General features: G+C 33.7%; 1 protein-coding gene across 1 annotated transcript in view; it reads right to left on the bottom strand.

Moving 5' to 3' along the window:
* The window catches only part of SGCZ (sarcoglycan zeta), a 1,224,523-nt gene that overhangs the window by 553,947 nt on the left and 651,242 nt on the right, over positions 1-19,334 (bottom strand). Inside the window, exon 2 of the mRNA XM_037831246.1 lies at positions 18,298-18,492. Within this exon, the coding sequence (XP_037687174.1) occupies positions 18,298-18,492 (195 nt within the window). The remainder of the gene's footprint in view (positions 1-18,297; positions 18,493-19,334) is intronic.

Raw genomic sequence — 19,334 nt, 5'->3', positions numbered from 1 at the left:
ATTTATTGTTTACTGCAGACATTACCTTTACTAGGAGACTAAGCAAGATATTCTGTATTAGATGTTCTCAAATGAGAATGCCACAGCTCAAGTTAGGAATTTAGTGTTAGTTGATGTGTATACTGGTGAAACTTTGTAAGGCATTAACATTTTGTCAATCAGCCTCATGAAGACACTTCTTCATGTGAAATAGATCAAATTCCAAATAAGAATCTTGACTGGGTACGAATACATCAGAAAAGTAAGCAGCATAATTATCATGATTTTGATGGAATTTCATGAGATTTGCAATTTTATGGAATATATTTTTATTTTGCATTTAAACAAAAGTAAATATACATACCCAAACCATCAAATAAAGTAAATCGAATGACTCTATCAATTGAGAAAGCAAAGTCCAGTTTTAAAATATTCATATATCACAGTAGATGCAGGAATCACACCTGATTAGTCAGAGTCAAGCCCTTTCATCATGAGACTGCCAAAGAAAAATATAACCAGGACAGTCAAGTTCGACTTCTTCCCATCCAAGGGGAAAATAGAGGTTATAAGTCTCAAGTGATTCAGCTTAGGCTGTTTCCCAAGGACTAAATTCACTTTAATATAAAAATCACTGATGAGGAAAATTAAAATATTTCTTGACCTAATATTCAGTGGTTCATAACTGGAAGATGAGATTACCATATAGCTTTTTTCCGTGTCAGTAAGATTTTCCTGATGTGCTTGATATTATTTTTAGCAGACAGATATAAGAAAAAAAAAATGTGTTTCTGATCTAGGATCAGGTGTGTCTTTTGTAAAATATGGATTGATTCCATCTTGGCAGGTGTGAAAGTAACATTTCATCTTAAAAGAAATAGTCTGTTGACTTTGAAAATTGAATATATTTTGCATTTTCTTAAATAAAACAGGACTAATATTACAGTAACATGGATCTGGTATAGTGTTATTTTTTAAGTATTCACTAAGTATTATTTCACAAAGTCTGTAAAGGATTTATATTTTCATTGATACCCATTCTAACTATAGAAAATACAACAACAAAAGCCATTTTATACTGAACAGAGTATAGTGAAATGCATATCTACTTCCAAAGATAGACAGGTTATATTTTTAAAAATATTTTTCCCTGATTATAATAATACATGCTCATTGACTAAATAGTACAGAGAAAGTACAGGAAGAAAATTTTAAAAAACATATAAGAATATCATTGAAAGGTGATCACTATATCATATATTGCTTTTTACTTAAGTTCTTTTTACTTTTATAGGATTTTTTAGGATAATAATTGCATGCACTATTGTGAGTCTGACTTTTTTCACTGGATGCTGTATCATAAACTCTTACTCAAAATCATTAATGTTCTTTGAAAACTTAAATGTTAATGGTAAATATTGTGATGGTTAAGTTCATGTGTCAACTTGGCCAGGTTATGGTGTGCAGTTTTTTGGACAAGCAAGCACTGGCCTGATTGTTACTGTGAGGACATTTCATGGACTTAAATCATCAGTAAGTTGATTGTATCTATGGCTGATTACATCTACAATTAACTGAGGAGATTGCTTTCAACAATGACACAAGATTCATCCAATCAACGGAGGCTTTAAAAGGAGAAGTGAAGATAGTTCAGAAGAGAGAATTTCCATCTGTACTTCAGCCAGCTAGCTTCTCCTGGGGAATTCATCGAAAACTTTCAATGGAGTTCCCACCTTGCAGCCTGTGTTATGGAATTTGGACTGCTCATCCCCACAGTCATGTGAGCTAATTACTATTAAAAAATCTCATAATGTTTGCATATATGTGTGTGTGTGTGTGTGTGTGTGTGTGTGTGTGTATCTCCTGTCAGAGAACCTAAAGAACCCTGACTAATGCACACATAAATATATTATTATATATTTTACTGTTTCCCTTGTTTAGGTCTTTATGTCACTGCATTTAAACATGAGATATACTTCTTTGAACAAAAATTTCTTCCACATTTCTGATTATTCTTTAGGCTACATATTAGATTTACTCTTTGTTTACTTTATCTGTATTTATTTTATAATATCAACTATAATGACAAAATTTATAGTTACTCTAAAAAGACTTGGCATTCTAAAGAAGGGTAGAATTTCAAATTGCTCTTCGGTAAAGAAATATCCATTTGTATGGCTAAGTATGTTCACACAATTATTTTATATTTTAAATAAATCTTTAGAGTAGTTATTGTCAGGCAGTGGGATATCAAGTGATCATATAAGTCAATATGTAGTACAAATGTATCTAAATATAAATACACATAAATATGCATATAAACATATATATAAAGTAGACATATTTCAAGTATGTATTCTTTGCATAATTAAAATTAGTATTGAAGGAAAAAGGAGAAATTATTTGCTAATTTGATATGTTTGAAAGCATATGTAACTATTTTTTTATTTGCATTTCTTAAAATATTAGTGAAGTGGAATCTATCCATCTAATAAATTTTGACTCTGCTTGGGCTTTTTTGGCCAGTAGAGAGCAGTGGAAGTGATGACATGCCAGCCCTGAGTCTAAGCCCCTGGAGAGCTTGCACATTTACACACTCTTCCTTGGAACCCTGCTATACTTACAACCTGCTTACGAATGGCTAGTCTACTGGAGGATGAAAGTCATATGGCCCAGTCACCCCAGCCAAATATGTATGTGACCATCTTAAACCCACCAAACCCAAGATGACCCAGCAGCTGACTGCAAGTCCATGAGGGAGCCATGCCAAAATCGGGAAGCCTAGAACGGTCCAGTCATTCCACAGATTTGTGAGCTAAATGACATTCGTTCTAAGTCACTGGGGTTGGTGATTGTTATACAACATTATTATGACAATAGACAGCTGATAAAGTGTATCTGTTTAAAATGCCTTCTTATATATAAAAAGTTAAATAACCCTAGAGTTTATTAGAAGATTAAAACAATACCCACAGAAGACACCACTTTTTATTAGTACAAAGGACAGCAACAATGATAAAAAGTATTAAGATTTTGTAGTTTTTATTTAAAATTAACAAGCTATTTATACTAATGATTTTGAAAAAGATACGGTGACATAATATAAATTAATGTTAACAGAGACACTAAACTATTAACTTCATCCTATTGCAAACTGAAGTACAAAGTACTCTATCTCGTGTCCCTATAAAAATGTATCAGGACTTATACTTAGGTGAATTTATTAAATAATTATAAAATATTATAATATTATGCATGCAGAAAAATTATCTTTTAGCTTGATTGACTTGTGAGTATTATCAACAGGAGAATAATTCTTAAATAAGTGGAAGGAATTTTCCCTACTATGTTAGAAAAATAAAGATTCAAATATGAATTAAATCAATTCAAATATTAATTGTCACTTGGCTTTGAAAAATTGGGCAGTTTTCTAATTTAAAAATAGAGGCAATGATATATATTTCATAGGAATGCTGTGAGTATAATGTCAGACAAAATATATACAGCACTTAGCATACTGCTTCATGGATTCTTATTCCCTTTTCCTCATTTATTAACACTAATTTTCTGTGTGTATACAAATAACTATGTATTCCCACACTTTAAATAAATGTATTTAAAAGCTGTTCTAGTGTAATGCTGCGTATTTTGTTTGTTTTTCATAGCTCTCTAAACTAGTTTATCATAAGATATAGAAATATAAAGCATCAGCATTTCTTTTAAGTCATCAGTCAGGAATAAAGTGGAAAAAACAAACTACGTTAATTGAAAAAATAGATTTCAATTTATGAAATTGCAATATACCACAAGCTAGATTAATAATGTATAATATAGTAGAGATATATGTTTATATTAAACATTGTTTATGCAACTTGTACTGCTTTTTAGAATCACACATTTTAGACACTAACACACATTGAAAATAAATACTTCTATCAGTAATGCATACACACAAACACCCACACATGTGCACACACACAAATTTAGGTCATAAATATATTTGTGTTATACTTTTACTTCTCTTAACTGCAAAACTAGCATTATGAGATAAATCTGGTATGTTTACATAAAGAATTGTAACAAATGCCCAAATTTTTTTGTGGTTTAAGCCAAGCCCAAACTCAAGAAGGAATAAAGGGGATATCAGAGCTAACAGAAGATTAGCACATTTTAAACTTTCTTAAACCCAGAAAAAATACAAAATTATGAAGACAAAAATATGTGAATTGCAAGAAAACAGACATGAACTTCTATAATGATATTATTAAGTTACAAAATTTGTAGGGCAAGTTGAATACCATTTGAACACTTGCAGATGTGTTAAAACCCAACACTCAGGTTTTAAGGAAGGAGGTGGCTCAGAAGCTTCAGCCACCAGCTGATGTAAGCTTCCAACACAGGGTAATTATTTGGAATGGGGTTTTTAATGGTAAGTTTCCAAAAATGTTTAAAAATGTTTTGGTGCAGAAAGAAAACTCCAGATCAAATCAAATCTCTTTACAATTAATAGTGTTAATATCTTATTTGCTTGGGGATAAGTTTAAAAACTAGCAATAAAAGGTCATATGAGTTCTTGACCAATAAGATTATTTTTATTAAAATAGTATTATCTTTGCTTGGTGTAAACAAATACAACATAGCACTTATGCTTTTAAAAAGAAAACGTTTACTTTTTTTTTTTTTTACAAATATAGTAAAAAACATTAACTCTTTTTAAGGTAATTACTCTTATTTCATTTTAAAACTTAAAGTCCACCCCCATTTCCTATTAAAAATAGACAAATTAAGATACAGTGTATTATTTGTGAGTATAAACACAAACGCATACACTAAATTAAAAGCCATGTAGCTTAACATATTTTATATTCTTGCTCTGACAGAGCCACAAGGGTGAATGATTTTATCATTTTGGACTCAGTCTCCTCTTATGTAAAATGAGAGCAGTGAACTAAAGTCCTTCCCAGCTCTAGTATATTTTGTAATCTATTAAACATATAAACTAACAAATCTGTGATTCATGTAATTTTTTACCCAATTGTTAATTTTCTTAATCCTTAGTTTTCTACTGCAAAATATGTTATAATGAACTTCATTTTGCATATGCAAAAAAGTTTGTAGTTTAACTTCTGCCCAATTTTTGCAGTTCATTTCAATAAAAAGAAGTCTTTAAACCACTTTATATTGTTTGAACTTCAATAAAAATGACTACATTTTCCTTTATAAAGTCAAGGAAAGAAAATATACTGATGGGCTAAGACTAACCATGAAAGATTTCATCTGAGAGAGACAATTTGTCAGAAAATTATGAGGAGGTGCAAACAGAGGGCTATAATGGAAGCAGTCTTGCAACATTAACTGTATCATACACTCTCATAAATTCTGTAATAAATCCACACACAGCACACCAAGGGGCGGTGCAGGTTGGGTGGTTCTCCAGCAGGCTCTGCCAACAGGCAATCTCCGTGGAGCTGTGACGGGGCCACAGACGGTGATGTCCCACCTTGGCTCTGCAGTGAGTGCCGTGATGCATGTTCTGAGGAATGAATTGTGGAAATAGAAATGGCAGCCCAGGGAGTCAGACAAAAACTATGATCCTACATCATCTTTGGAAGGGTCTCTTATCACAGCCAATGACTTACTCCTCAGTGAAATACAGATGAAGTGCACACACTAGACCCAAGTCACAGAAATGAAACAGCTTTTCTAAAAATCAATGTCTCTTTTATAAAGATGCTATTAATAAGTGGCATTGCTCCATCAGGAAATTAAATAATGCCAGCTCTGTCCACCTCAAAAGTATTGACAAGTTTGGAACTTACAAGGGAATTTTACAGTTCTAATTACTCAATGACTATGAGAAAATAGCAATTTTCCATATTAATAATAGTTTAGAGTATTGAGATGTCTTTTGATCCAAAAGTATAATATATAATTAAAAATCAGTAAAACTATATTTTATATTTAAAAAAGCAGTGAGACTGTATGTTTAATTTTTATATTTAAGACACTGAGGTGCTTAAGGAAGTACATCATTTAAGGAAAAAATGTACTGTAAAGATAAAGAACTTTGAAATTAGACAGCACATGGTTTCCAACCTTGTTCATAAGTGTGACTTTGAAAAGCTTTCTTAATTTCTCTAAGCCTCAGTGACCATCTTCTGAAGGGGATACAGTAGTTATGTTGCAGTGCTGTGAAATTCAGTAAAATTTGGGCTAAAAAACACACACAATTTTTGATGAGCACAAAGTACATACTAAGCAAATACTGGATTCCCAGCATCTTAAAATTTGCTCTTATATGTAAACGTTTATATCACAAGGCTTATAATTCAGGATGTTGTCAAAAACAATTTATCATAAAATATTTTATTCAGTTAATACTTCAAAACTCTGAACATAAAAGAAACTCAGAACATTTAGGATCAATAACAGAAATTCCCATCTATCATCAAGACGATTTTTAAGTACTACATGCTTCAGGATGGTTGAAAAAGGATGTTAACGCTCTCTCATAAATGAGCTCCCTCATTCAGACAGGCTATAAAGGTCAATTTCAGGTAATGCAAGTGTCTTAGTTTCCAGGACTATTATGAAAAAACACCACACAATGAGTTGGCTTAACCACAAGGAGTTTATTGCCTCAGGGGTTTGGAGGCTAGAAGTATAACATCAAGGTATTGACAGAGTGATGTTACTACTGACCCCACAGAAATAAAATGGACTACAAGAGGACACTATGAACTACAGTGCATCAAAAAATTAGATAACCTAGATGAAATGAACAAATTCTTAGAAACACACAAATTACAACCACTGACACAGAAGAAACAGAAAATGAACACAAACCAATAACTAGCAAAGAGAAAGAATCAGAATTCAAAAATCTCCAAAGCCCAGAAACAGATGGCTTCACAGGGGAACTTTTCCAAACATTCCAAGAATTAACAGCAAATCCTTCTCAAACTCTTCTAAAAATTTGTATGGAATGGACCATTCCCTAATTCATTCTACAAGGCCAACATAACCCTCATACCAAGGCCAGATAAAGATACTACAAGAAAAGAAAATTACAGACTCTTATGAATTCAGAAGCAAAAAATCCTCCAAAAAATACTAGCAAACTGAATCCAAAAATTTTCTAAAAAAACCTAGCAAACTGAATCCAAAGGCACATTGAAAGAATTTTGTGAGCAAGTGAGATTTGGCATAGGTATGCGAGAGGTTCAAGATGAGAAAATCAATTATTGTAGGTCACCACAATAACAGAATAAATGGGGAAAAAACACATGATTATCTCAACTGATGCAGAGAAGGTATTTGACAAAATCTAGCACCACTTGTGATAAAAAGAAAAACAACACTTAGAAAACTAGGAATAGAAGGAAACTGCCTCAGCATAAACATGTGAAGACAACACAACTAAAATCATACTCAATGTGAAGGACTGAAAACTTTCCAAGACCTGGAAAAAGACAAGGATGCCCACTGTTCCCACTATTCATCATCATTGTACTGTAAGTTCTAGCTAGAGCAATTAGACAAGAAAAAGAAATAAAAAGTATCCACATCAGAAAGGAAAAAGTAAAAGTTCCCCTATTTGCAGATGCCATGATTCTATATACAGAAAATCCTGAAAAACCCACAAAAAAAGCTCCTAGAGCTAATAAATGAACTCAGCAAAGTGGCAGTCTACAAAATAACCTACTGCCACCCCCTCCATTGGTTGTGATCCTATATACTTAGTAACGGACAATCAGAAGAAAAATCAAGAAAAAAATTCAATTTACAATAGCAACCAAAAGAATCAAATATCTAGGAATAACTCTAACCAAGGATATAAAGGACTTATACTCAGAAAAGTTCAAAACATTGCTAAAAGAAATCAAAGAAGATCTACAAAAATGGAAGGACATTCCATGTTCATGGATTGGAAGACTAAATATAGTTAAGCTGGTAATTCTTCCCAAATTGATTTCCAGATTCAATAAATCCTAATTAAAATTCCAACAGCCTTATTTGCATAAATGGAAAAACCAATCATGAAATTTATATGGAAGGATAAGCAGCCCCAAATAGCCAAAGCCATCTTGAAAAAGATGAATGAAGTTGGGGGACTCACATTTCTTGATATTAAAACTTATTATGAAGCCACTGTATGCAAACAGCATGGTATGGGCATAGGGACAGACATTGTGACCAATGGAATCAAATTGAGAGTTAAGAAATCAACTCTCACATTTATGGCCAAATGATTTTTGACAAGAGGATAGAGTCCACTCAATTGGGAAGAACAGTCTCTTCAACAAATAGTGCTAGGGGAACTGGATTTCCATTTCAAAGAAATGAAGGTGGGCCCCTACCTCATACCATATACAGAAATAAACTCAAAATGGATAAAAGAACTAAATATAAGAACTAGAAATATAAAACTCCTAGAAAAAAATGTAGGGACGCATCTTCGGGACTTTATATGAGGCAATGGTTTCTTAGACTTTATACCCAATGGACAAGCAACAAAAGAAAAATGGACCTCATCAAAATAAAAAGCTTTTGTGCCTCAAGGACTTTATTATGAAGGTAAAATGACAACATACATAATGGGAGAAAATATTAACAAACCATGTATCTGATAAGGGTGTTATATATAGAATATGTAAAGGAATCCTTCAATCAACAACAGAAAGACAAACAACCCAATTTAAAAAGGAGGCAAAAAACTTGAATAGACATTTCACCAAAGAGGATATAAAAATGGTCAAAAAGCACACAAAAAATGCTGAATATCACTAGCCATTAGGGTAATGAAAATCAAAAGTACAATAAGATACCATTTCACACTCACTAGCATGGCTAGCACAGACACAAAAAAGATAATCACAAGTGTTGGAGAGGATGTGGAGAAACAGGAACACTCATTCATTGTTGGTGGGGATGTAAAACAGTGCAGCTTCTTTGGAAGACTGTTTTGCAGTTCCTCAGAGAGTTAAGTATAGAATTGCCATATGACCTGGAAATCTCACTTCTAGGTATACATCAAAAAGAAATGAAAGAAGGAGTGTGAACAAACACTTGCATACCAATGTTGATATCAGCATTATTCACAATTGCCAAAAGATGGAAACAACCCTAGTGTCCATCAACCGACAAATGGATAAACACAATGTGGTATATACACACAATGGGATATTATTCAGCTATCAAAAGGAATGAAGTCCTGATACATGTGATAATATGGATGAACCCTGAAGACATCATGTTGAGTGAAATAAGCCAGATACAAAAGGACAAATATTGTACAATCTCACTGAGAGGAAATAATTAGAATAAGCAAACCAACCCAAAGAGTCCGAATTTAGTACATAGGTTACCAGGGGATGGGGTGACAACAGGAAATAGAGAGTCAAGGCTTAAAATGTGAAGTATAACTATTGGGATAATGGAGAAGTTTTGGTAATAGATGGTGATGATGGTAGCACCACAATGTTAATGTAATTAAAAGCACCGAACTATATATTTGAAAGTCATTAAAAGGGGAAATTTTAGGTTTTTATGTATGCTATTAGAATTAAAACTAAAAAAAAAATTCCATGGAACTGCATAATTATAATGTGAACCCTAAGTTAAGCCATGGACTATAGTTACTGGTACAATTATAAAATGTGCTGCCATCAATTGTAACAAATATACCTCACCAATGGAAGTTGTTAGTAATAGGATGGTATTCTGGTTTGCTAATGCTGCCATTAAGCAAAATACCAGAAATGGATTGATATTTATAAAGGGGGCTTATTTGGTTACAAATGTACAGTCTGAAGGCCATGAAAATGTCCACATAAAGGCACCAACACGAGTATACCTTCACTGAAGGAAGGCTAATAGCATCCGGAAAACCCCCGGCATCTCCAAACCATCAGCAAAAGTCTGTTTTCAACAGCCATTTCCAAAATGCCTCTCTTAGCTGCCCTCCCAAATGTCACTCTCAGCTGCTCTGAGGTCCTTCTGTTTGTGAGCTCTTTTATAGGACTCCAGTCATTAAATCAGACCCACACTGAATGGGTGGGAGCCACATTTCCATGGAAATAATCCAATCAAAGTTTTTGCTCACAGTTCATTAAGTCACATCTCCATGGAATTACTCCATCAAAGGATTCCAACCTAATCAACACTAATATGCCTGCCCCCACAAGATTGCATTAAAGAACATGGTGTTTTGGGGGACATAATAGATCCAAACCAGCACAGATGGTAAATGGGAATCCTGTATTTTATGCATGATTGTTCTATAAATGCAAAAATCTCTAATTAAATAAAAATGTTGCATACACAAAAGAGATCCTTATATATTGATGTGTCTTTGAGAGGAATGAGAGCTTTTTGGAAAGAACATGAGGTCAAACAATTTTTAAAAGTCTGATTTTGAATCTTTTTTCCCTAACAATTCTGTATGAAATGCAAATAAAAAAACTCACATCCTGTTTTTGCCCTTGTCAGTTCCTTGAATGAAGTTTCTCCCCTTTTCCCATTTCTACCATTATTAATTCCTTTTATCCTTATAGATTTCAGTAATTGAAGATTAGAGTATTATTAGTGAGGAGGGGCCTTATTTGTGTGTGCATGTGTGTGTTTTATTATTTGTTTTATAAATCAAAGTAAATTCAGAAAACCACAAAAATCCTACACATGAGACAAGTCAGCCATGTTGTGTTAACAAATTTCCCTAGAAAATCTTTGTATTTCATTGATTACAGCTGTTCAATGAAGCGGTGTTGGTGATTGTGGAGGGCAGGTGAAAGTTCTTGCTGCAGCAGGTGCCCTTCCAGGAGGCTGGAAGTCAGGAAATACAAAGCTATTTCTTCTCCCTCTTTAAAGTGCATATTATTTTTTTCTAGAGGGGCTTAAAAAAAGTGCTATTAAAGAGGATCTGGCTTCTTGGTGGTAATTTGTCAATAATGGCTGGCCTATTGTGCCTCTTAATCACCAATGTCTCTTACCTCAAGGAAGAGGAGGTGGATGTTTTAGTCTGCTAAAGTGGCTAATATGCAATACACCAGAAATGGGTTGGCTTTTACGATGGGGATTTATTAGTTTATAAGATTACAGCTCTGAGGCCATGAAAAGTGTCCAAATCAAGGCATCTACAGACAATCTGGCAATACCTCTGTCATTGGGTGAGGTACACGGTGGTGTCTGCTGGTCCTTCTCCCCAAGGTTTTGTTGCTTTCAGCTTCCGGATGCTGCCACCTGTGGGACTTCCTTTCCGAGCTTCTGTGTGTTTTTCTCTGTGTGTTCTGTGTGTTTCTCTCCTTCTTTTATCCTCTTATAAAGGATTCCAGTAAGAGGATTAAGACCCACCTGGGGCATGCCTCAACTGAAATAACCTAATCAAAATGTCCCACCCACAACAGGTCATCACCCACAGGAATGGATTAGCTTTGAGAACATTATCCTTTCTGGGGTCCATAAAACTTCCAAATAATCACAGTGGAATAGTGTAAAAAGGAATGATTTTTAAATAAAATCCAAGCTATTGTTAGTGAAAAAGTAAAGAATGGTGTTTTTACTGTATCAATTACTGAGGGAGTCAATCAGAAATAGTAATTGGAGCTTAAAAGATTACCCTTTCACTGAAAAGCTCTCTTTACTAAGTATGTTGGGATTTTGTGAGAAAGTGTGCTATATTTGTCTTCCTGTCAGGGAAAGCTGGCCACTCTGGCTGAAAAATGTGGAGAAACTTGAGGAATGCTATTGTGTTAACAAGAAGAGGGTGATATTTCAGATAAAAATAAAAGCCCAAAACATAAAAAGGAAACTTATTAGAATACAAAGCAGTTTTACTTAAGGAACATTATGCGGGGGTGGGGGGGGTGGGGGGAGTGGGAACACATTAAATTTGATGCTGTTTCCACTGAAAGTGAATCTAAACCTTCATTAAATAATAGTCAACTAAAAATAATGTATCGCCTACTATATGCCTGGCCAAAATGCAAAGATAAATAAAATAATAGGACCAGCTTCTCCTCCTTGAGGAACTTCCATACCTAATAGGGTTGGCGGGTGGGTAAAGGAGAAAAGGTATATATTGAGATGAACTAGAATGATATATCTAATATTATAGTAAGTCTTATCAGAAAGATAAGATACATGAATAAAAATAAATATCTAACTGAAGGGAAAACTAACTAAATAAACAATTAAATAAATAAACTAGAAGGATGGTCAAATGTACTCAGGTTTAGGAGGAAGTAATTTAGTTTAGCTGGTAATTTCCTGTTACAAATTAAGAAGGTAATGTGAACAAAAGGAAAACGTTCTGGTGGCTAGTGGTGCTATAAATTGATTCAGGCACTTCAGGAAAAATATTAATAATAAAGTTCAAGATTTCTAGATATATACCTTAGACTCTAGAACCTAGAGGAACTTGTACTTTTGTAATTACAATTATTAGCACATAAAAATGTTCATAGGATTATTTTTGTGGTCACAAATTAAAACAAATAACAAAATTCTACTCTGGAAACAACTCAACCAAAGAATGGATAAATGTATGTCCATTCAATGAAATTTACAGAAGTAAATTGTACAAATTGCAGCTACATACTGATAGGGATAAATCTTACAAAATATGACTGAGCTAAAAACCATATACAGTTGGAGATTTTACACACACACACACATACACACATATTGTGCACATGAAACTAAAGAAAATCAAGGAAAACATTCAGGATTACACAGGCATTCATATTATTATTATTATTATTATTATTTATTCCTTAAATATATGCATATTATGTTGTAGGATAAATTATTTCATAAGAAAAAAAATAAGGATTTAATAATGGCAGCTCTCTATAGTTTCGATATGGATAACCAAGATTATCCCTGCCTCCCTGGAAAGTATGTCAGGTTTTAAGTGCGGTACGCATAGCTGCTTATTCAATGCTGATGTGAACAAATACCACATGCTTAGATCAGGAAAGCATCTTCATGCTTAAGAAAACTTAACAGAAATGGAGAGACTTGGGCTTACTGGTAGACCTTGCATCAATTCTTCCCAGCTCAAGGCAGGCCTTTGGAAGAGTACAAATCACAGTGAAATGAAGAGTTACCTGGACTTCAATGTTGGGTGCATCAAAGATGGCTATTTAGTCTACAAATACTTATTAAGAGCAGACTACCTGACAGGCACTGTCCTCTGCATGGGAATACAACAGTGGAAAATTTTATCAAAATCCCTGGGCCTCATGGAGCTTATACTCTATCTGGAAGGAGGGGAGACAGTCATTAAAACAAGGTCATCTAAACAGAGACAGTGATGGATGTGCTAAGCAGAGGAGAAAAAGCAATTAGAAGCCAATGAGACATGGAGTTATTTCAGATTTAAGCTTCATGTGGGTTTATACATATCCAGAGATTCTGGGTAAGAAATACAACATGGGATGATAATACAGTTTTGAGAAATATAAGCATTGGACACTTGGAAATGGAAAATCTCATTCAACAGACTCTATTGGATTGATGGAAAAGTCTTGGTAATGGACATTGGTCCATTGGGATGTATTTACCACTGAATTCTATAATCGAAAGTGGCTAAATGATTAAGTCTAGGTTTTATATATTTTACTGGAATATAAATGAAAACCCATAGAACTGTACAACATAAAGAGTGAATCTTAATGTAAACTATCAACTATAGTTAATAATATAATAATATTATTTAATCAATTGTAACAAAGCTATCACACTAACGCAAAATGTAAATAATAGACAAAACTGTGTGTGTGAGGGTGATGGGATATGGGAACTCTGTACATTTTGCATGGTTTTTCTGTAAACCTACAACTGTTTTAATAATTTGTTGTTGTTGTTGTTTTTAAGTAACAGACCTATTAGAGCGTGAAATGAAGAAGCGAGTGTGGGAACAGAAAGTTTCAGGGTTAAAAACATAAAAGAAATAATAGCATATTGCAACCACACTTTAGCTATCTTAATTACATCAATTGTGTGATACTGTGTCACTGAAGTAATGATGAAGATAAAAAATTAGTCACAGAAATGAGATGCCATACTTCATTTCACAAGGTATTAGAGAGTGCATAGGATTTAAAACTCAGAGATGTATATTGTTTCATATTCCAAAAGATAGAAGCAACATACTGAAACAACTTACTTGCTTTCCTGAAATAATTCTAACCAATGGTGAAATAAGTTAACTTTAACAAATGGTTTAACTTTAAGAGAGACAGGAGAAAACTGAGTATACTTTCAACTTAAGGCATACTAAAAGAAATAATCAACTAGCCATTTCTCTGTGGCCTACAGTTTAAAGACAAAGATATATTGATAGGATTGTGATTCTTGTAAACATGTAATTCTGATTATAGAATAGAGAAATCTGAAACAAAAAGCAGGTGGCAACTAAGGAAACCAAAATGACTGCATAGGGATCCCCCTTACAAATTAATTTTTAGATATTAAAAATAAATTATGATCAAAGATTTATATTACGTATTCAGGGAGATTGAAACAAAATATCAAGGTATTTAATAACAACAAAAACTACCCAGTGGTTTAATGGAATGGCTTACCCATCATCAAAAAGAAGGGTCAAAAGAAGATTCTGAAAGACCAAAAGGTGCCAGGGTGAGAGGGATGTAGAATGTTGGAGAGTGAACTCGAGCAATACATGGATGTTTGAACTAAAAACTCCCCAGTTTCTTTTCAATTCTGACAGAATATGATATTTATTCATTCTTCTCTTGAGACTCCCTTTCAGCTAACATTCATTCCACTGATCAGACAACACTCTAAGAATTTTTCCCCCAAGTGTGGGTATTCTTAAATTCTCAGTAACAACATTCCTGACTTTGCTCTCTGCTTGCTTAAAAAAATGTCACTTTAGTTTTCCTTCTTTCTTTTGCTGGCTAATTAACATTTCTAATAGAATTACATTGCAGCTAGGTGCCAGCAACTTCTATTTGATACTCCTGTGATTGAAATGAGTATTTCAGTATTGTATCCATTTTCAATTTCCAAATATAGAGAAAATTTACTTACACTTGAACCCAGAAAAGAATATTGCCTTGGGAGAATGCCTGGATTTGATAGACTTTCCAGATTGGTCCGTTTATATAGAACCACAAAAATAATTTACCAAACAAACAAACAAAAAAAACACACATAACTGCATTTTACTTATCTCAGGAGAAGGAAGCTTCAAAATCTCCCTCTTCAATGCATTACTACTTTTATCGACTCTCCCAGCCAAGAAATTATTATTTATATCTATCCTAAATCTCTCACCCTGTAGTGCAAAGTCATTTCCTCTTTCTAGATTCTCTGCAACTGGGTATCTCAATAAGCAGAATGATTTTATTTTCCACAAAATGAGAAACAGAAGTTAATAAGGTCAAATCAGCTCTACAGATCATGCACAATGTTGGTCATAATGATGAGCTCCAAAAAGATCATAAAACAGGTTGCCAGCTCTTACCCTTCAGCTGCTGAAAACACAATCTTTTGATACCAATAACATACACAGTTTGCTCAAAAAAGAGATGTTAACAGTTACATATTTCCCTATATTGGATGGCACAGCTATAATGAAAGTGAAATACATTTTGTGCAGATCAATAACAGTCCCCAAACCATTTACACATCATTTTCTGCTTCTTACTGTAGTATGGCAACTGGTTTTTGATATTTGCTGTACAGATAGATACAGTTGTAATGTACCAGTGAAAACACAAAATTGATTTTTTTACTGCTCTAATATGAGGGGATTACAAAATATTTCACACTTACCAAGCATATATAACTTCAACTGATATGTATTATCCAGGATTGCTAAAATCTGCAACTTTTTAAGTAATTCTAAATTTCTCTGAACAATTCAATTATGAATTACTGCATTAAAATAGAGAGTGTGCTATCTCATAAAGATTATCTTGATACAATCATTAGAACTACACTTTCCTTTAGATTACAGAAAGGTAAAATTGCAATTGAAAAAAAAAAGAAGGCATGCCACAAATGAAAAATGCAAAAAAAAAAAAAAAAAAAAAAAAAAGTACCGTGACTGATTGAAACAACAAACCCTTTTTATTATCCCCAGGAATATGGTGGCATTTACATTTTAGCCAGCTGAGGTTCAAATTAGATAGCTCCATGGGTGACAGAAACCCTGAGGCCTATGAGATTCCTGAGCACAAAGGTGATTGTTTCAATTATTTCCCCGAATGGTTTACAGTCTTGGACTCTGCATGGGGCAATACAAAAGGAAGGTGATGCATGCAGCCATGTAATTATGCATTTAAGAGTATCTTCCTAATTAATTTAAATATGCTTGGGAAGCTTAGATGACTTGAACCTGACAATCCCTGTGGCCTGGTCACTGGATAGCACAAAGGCTCATGGAGGGGAGAGATGATCTCATCTTTCCTGAGCATTTGAAACATGCCTTTTGAGAGAAGAAATAAAATTTTCTGACTTTCAAAACTTGGAGAAAATTCTAATCGTTACCTCTTTTAAATGAAATTATTATTATTGCTTTAGTTAAGGAAACTGAGGTTGAAAAAGTTGCTGTAAGTAACTGTTTGGCTGTAAGTTGAGGCAACATAAAAGAATTGGCCTGGGTATAAATATCACCCCTACCCATGCATGGGATAAATGAATCATTCAAGAAGCCCAGACACTAGTCAGGGAGGGTGAAAACAGAGTTTAGAAGAACAGAAACACCATCAGCAGGGTATGTGACCTCTGTTTACATGTCTAATGAAATATCCCTAAATAAGAGGGGGAACTGAGCCAAGTCAACTCCTGGGACCAAGGAATGGTACAGATGCATTAACAGTGAACATCATATATAATTTGCGTACTAGTCCCCAATGCCAAATCTAGCCACCCTCAGTCTCACAAGCCCTGATGCATGATTCTGAACAGTTGTCTGTCTTTAGGACACTGATTTTCCCTAATCCTGGAATGTATTGACTCCTGTCCATCTTTTGGTTTCTTTTTACTTTTTTTTTCTTTTTTTCTTTTTTTCTTTCTTTAGTTTCTTTTTCTTCTTTTTTTGGATGAGTACTTTTCAAAACTTTCACTGCATTGGGTAAAAATGGAACCTTAGCTCAGTTTGTGTTTCTCCAGAAACATATGCCCTTTCATCGTGATTCACACAGTTGTGGTTTTTCCTCTCTGGAAGGTTAGGCTAGCCTCCTAGCCTCCATGCGTGCCCCACAATTGTGGTGCCCTGCATTTAGGGACAGATGCTGTGCTCATCTTCCCTTTAGACATTCTGTTTTGAGTTAGAATTAGGTGTCGGGGAAGTCAGAAAGAAACTGCTCTTACTAAATCAATATCCAGCAGAGTTAAAAGGGAAAAAATATTCCCAATATAGGATGATAAGTGACGTTAAATCACTGGCTTTAGCCTCACCCCTGACTGTACAGTTCTAAAGAAAATGGCAGGCTGGTCAGCAAGTAAAAGACACCTACTTGGATGTGAAGATATCTGAGGTCACTCCAGGGCAGAATGGTTTTAAAGTAGAGAAGATAAATTTAAGTTATTTAGCTAGAAAATATGAAATGAGCTAAAAGAAACTTGCTAAAGCAGATATTTTTTTTCCCTGATACGTCATGCTCATAAATTTATCACATATAGTCAATAAGCTGAAGCAAAATTCATCAACCTAGGATTATTTATACTCACAAATCATAAAATATCAATATTTTGCTATTATTAAGTTTCATAAATAAGTGATTGAATTTCTGGTATATTTCTATTTACTAAGTCCGTGTTCCAAAAGAATGAGGTCAATATTTGATGACAATTACAGAAACTTGGTCTCTGCAGCCCCGGAAAAATCCCAGGGTTTAGATCCAATCACACACTATGAAACATGAACAGTAGATAAAAAGAAAGCTAGGGGTATACTCCATATGAAATGCTTCAAAGGCACTTCTGGTTTCTAATATTAATATTAATATGAAATATCAACTCAAGAATAGATTCACTTCTTAGACATCCAGATATAGCAAGTCATAATTTATGTTTTTTTGTTGAATCTTTTCTAATGAATCAATATGTTGTGTGCCCTGCCACAATCTAAATTTCCAACACTTCAGTGTCAAGTATAATATCAAATGTGTGATGTGACTAAATGTGTTGAATATAGTCTTAAAATAATATATGATTGTCTTTAGAAGGTAAAAGCTAAAAGTAAAAGTTGAGATGAATGACTTTTGATTAAAAAATTAAAATATTATATCTGGGTTGTCGTTGGATCAAAAGCAATAGATGTAAAATCATGGTGGTACTTACCACAGTGAAATTCATAACTTTCAATATCCATATTGTCATGGCTAAGTTAACTATCATGGTAACCAACAGCAGAAGGACAAAGAAGTATAAGCACCTCTTTCGCCATCCATATATCCCCACTGGGTAAAGTTGTGCATTCTCAGTCCTAGGCAGGGTATTCTGTTGTGTTGCTAGTATATACTGTTCTCGTGTCATCTGATAAGAAAACAAAAAGGGAAAGAAAAGAAACATTCAAAAATAAAATCAATGATTTTTTTTCCCATCAAAAGACATAACTACTTAATGGGCAAACAGCATATATAATGCATATACAAGTAATTGTTGCTATTTAATTAAAATGTTGTAGCACCCCTCAAATCATGATCATCAAAGCTGTTTATTAGAGCTGTTTATTGATCGTGATATTTACAAGGTATACATTGTTTTCACTCGGAGTTGGCCAATCCAAACAGCAGGCTCAGCTCTACTTCCAGGTATCCATAACCCAATGAGTCTAACCCCATCCAGGCTACACTTGGAATACGATATACCTGTTCTCTGGGGTAGATAGAGGCTGACTGCATCACCATATTTTTTCTGTATCTCTCTCTAAAAATGCAGGATATAAGTAATTATAAGTGTTTTAAAACATTTTCAATAGAAATTTCAGTATACTTTGTTAAGAATTATATAGAGATATTTAATTAAAATATGTAGACCTTGGTTGATGATTTTAGTTGCATTTGAATGAGTTACCAGAAAAATATTGAGTTCTAAAAGAACAAAACTCTATCAGACAGCACAATACAATATGATGTTAATATATTATAATATATGATGATAGTAATACATTAATAATATAATGTAACATAAAATACTCAATAACGATACAAGCAAAAGTAAGTTTTGGAAAATGGAGATGGTATTCTGCAGTAATATATACAATTATGTATTAAAATGAACTTTTTTAGAAAAGTACATACGTTGTTTACTGTCAGATACAACCTAGAAATATGGATACTAAGAGTAAAAGAATATGTGCAGGGTATACTATTCTC

Source organism: Choloepus didactylus, chromosome 3, assembly GCF_015220235.1.
Source record: "Choloepus didactylus isolate mChoDid1 chromosome 3, mChoDid1.pri, whole genome shotgun sequence".
NCBI classification, from domain to species: Eukaryota; Metazoa; Chordata; class Mammalia; order Pilosa; family Megalonychidae; genus Choloepus; species Choloepus didactylus.
The sequence above is the reverse complement of the archived record's forward strand: the minus strand, read 5'-3'. Positions and strand labels throughout refer to the sequence as shown.